The 3,059-nt window shown below is 28.8% G+C and overlaps 1 protein-coding gene across 1 annotated transcript in view; it reads left to right on the forward strand.

Moving 5' to 3' along the window:
- The first annotated feature begins 716 nt into the window (after nucleotides 1-716).
- The window catches only part of LOC119636706 (peptide transporter family 1), a 13,432-nt gene continuing 11,089 nt past the window's right edge, over nucleotides 717-3,059 (forward strand). Inside the window, exon 1 of the mRNA XM_038032269.1 lies at nucleotides 717-984. Coding sequence (XP_037888197.1) covers nucleotides 972-984 — 13 coding nt within the window. The 5' untranslated portion in view covers nucleotides 717-971. The remainder of the gene's footprint in view (nucleotides 985-3,059) is intronic.

The raw sequence follows: 3,059 nt of genomic DNA on the forward strand, positions 1-3,059 counted from the left end.
TTTTATGCTCATAATTTGCAACTTGAGGCAGGCAAACAAACAGATTTAATTGAATCCAGTACCTATGCTAATCAAGTTTTCAATACATATTTCAATTGTTACGGATATATATATAAATCGTAGAGATATTTATGAAAGAAATTGTTTTCGTGTTATGACGCGTTTTCCATTTCCCATATCTAATATATTTGACAAAGTGATTAGTATGAATTGCATAATTTTCTTTATGAGAGAATAACGAAACTTTTTTTCTCGCATGTATATCTTGTATCCTTTTTGGAGTAAAAGTGATTTTCTATGAACGCAATTGTTGAAATGAAAAAGTAAAATATTTTTTGCCGATTGTCATAACGATACGTAAAATACATATAACTGAGTAACATATTATCGGTCACTGTCAGGATCATAGTCGCATTTTTACATTTTTATATGACGTCACATTTATGTACATTCTATACAAATCGTAAGATATGGGCTCTCTGCAAACAAATTAACTTATACTTAACAAGTCTACTCGCTTAAAAAAATTCTTTATCATAGAAATCTATTAATTTTTAAACTGACTTTTTTTTCTTTCTATACGAACATTTGTAATTGCGATTGTAAAACAAATGAATTTTATTTTCTAACTGATTTGATATATTATACAGTCGTAATTCAAACTATATAGCGATTGTGGGTATGAATTATTTCAAAATTTATTTAACGTTCATGGAAAATTCAGTGTGTTGATCGCCGTTGGCAGAAGTTAACGTGTTGTCTTCTTTCTCCACAAATCTATCGCTATTAATTTTTATCCTTAATCGAATAAAGGCAAAAAAAAAAAAAAAAAAAAAAAGATTATTTTTAAAATTTAAAAGTGAACGAAATTTCGAAATCAATTTAAATTGTCTTAAAGCAGTTCGATGAGAGATTACTAAAAAAGAAACGAAAAAATAGGAAAAAAAAAACACACACACACACAAACGAAAATGACAGAGCTGGGTATGTATATACAATGTATCTTTCGAAAATTTCTTCAAAAATATTATGTTTACTCGCAATGTACCCGCTATAACTTCGTAATTGCGTTTACGTAAAAGAAATTCAGCGGAATAAACTATAAGCGAATATTGAAAAATTACTTCACCGATTGGAAAGCAAAAAATAGCTTAAAAAGATGCAATAACATCTTAAACGTAGCTTTATAAGCCACTTTACTAAAAGTGCTATCTATAGTTGTTCATATATACGCACTACAGTCATTCAACATGAACAGTTAAGTAGATTTATTCAAGCCTGTCAAGCCATGCATCCTTCTTTACCAACTAATCTGAAAGCTAGATTTGAATTCGATTTTAGTCTATATGGTAGGTTTTTATTTCGTGTACTTGCGTACCTTATTCTTACTGTACGCATTACGCTTTCTGTAACGCACTCATAGGCAAATGTTACCTTTTGCTTCTATTATTATAGCCGCCACAAAAAGATATAAGAGAAGGAAACGCACGCACTTAGGCAGGGTACATAGCGTAATCGATTTAGCGATTCGCTCCTACCAATCGACGATGTAAAAGCTCGCCAACAATTCGTAAGATTCGAAAAAATTAAATATTTATCTTTAAGAGACTCTATAATAATCTCTCTTCTCTTATGCTATGCTATGCTCCTCGAGTTTAGTCATGTATCCTCCAGTTAAGGCCTACATTTGACAAACGTGCTTATGTGCGAAGAGTTTTTTGGCGGTAACTGTTACGTTACATTTATAAATTTAAATTCTTCGATGGAATTAAAAAATGAAGGGAAAAAAAAAACAAAACAAAATGTAATCATGCTAAATACGGAATATAAATTCATTATGGTTTTCGACAACTTAAGTGACTGTTGCTAATGTGTACTGTATACCGTACGTTACGAAGAGAAAAAAAAGAGAGCAAACATACATCTAACATGAATTAATTAAATCCTTAATAATTATAAATTTTTCACATTCTATTCACTTCAATAAATATGTGGGTCATGGGACTTAGGCGACAAGGTAGCAACAGATAAACATATGTTCTCTATTTTATACTTATCTTTATCTTAACTTCATTTAGTTCAAGATTGATAAATTTAACATTTTCACTTTCAGTTGCAAAGACTCGAAACTACTTTCTTCAACAGTTTTATTAAATCACTTTCGATGTATGATTTACGATCTAAACTATTAAAGATAATTGTATATAAGTTGTAAAATTTTTTAATTTTTTCCTCTCTTTATATACTTGAATGAACTTTCAACTCATTTCCATTACGCATTAGTAAATATTGATTCATCTTTGAATCGTTTAGTGACAATGTTATTCTTTCCTCCGTTAAAACTTGAAAAAAAAAAAAATACTTAAAAGTGATTTAACTGAATTAGCATATGTTCTTTTTAATCAGCTCATAATAATTGCTTGTTAATGTCAACGTAAATCTATCCCCATTTACTCTTAGTTAACATTGACAATTAAAAAGGTAAACATGGATTTGATACCCACATATGTTATTTACTGTTCAAATACATATCTTCGTTTACCTTCATATGCAGTGGCGAGCAAAATTGGATTCATATAATATTGAAAAATACGTTAAATTCATAAAATTCCTATTCTGATCGCAGTAAAGAAAAAAATGTCATATAAAACATTAATCTTTACTTGTCGTCTAATTAACTGTAGAAAATATAACAAAATACAATTCGTGAATAAGTAAATAAGAGTAAGCTACAAACAATCAAACAATAATAAAAAATGCGTTTATCCTGTTTTCCTGTTTTCCGTTTCGTTACTATGTTGTTAAAGCTCCGTTCATTTTTAAGTTCTTTAGGGGACTTATCGCAAATTCCTTTTAATATTAAAGTTGCATTGTTACAGTGCATATCCGACAAAAAGTTATCAATATTTTTTGTAATTGTTTTATAATGTTGATATAAAAAAAAAAAAAAAAAAAAAAAGATGGAAAAAAGTCAAAAATACCATAGTCGCCAAATTTGAAAAGGCATGTACTCTTCAAACAGTGCTTTTAGCTATAAAAAACGATATTTAAAACAATTA

The sequence above is a fragment of the Glossina fuscipes genome, unplaced genomic scaffold (assembly GCF_014805625.2).
Source record: "Glossina fuscipes isolate IAEA_lab_2018 unplaced genomic scaffold, Yale_Gfus_2 0, whole genome shotgun sequence".
NCBI lineage: Eukaryota > Metazoa > Arthropoda > Insecta > Diptera > Glossinidae > Glossina > Glossina fuscipes.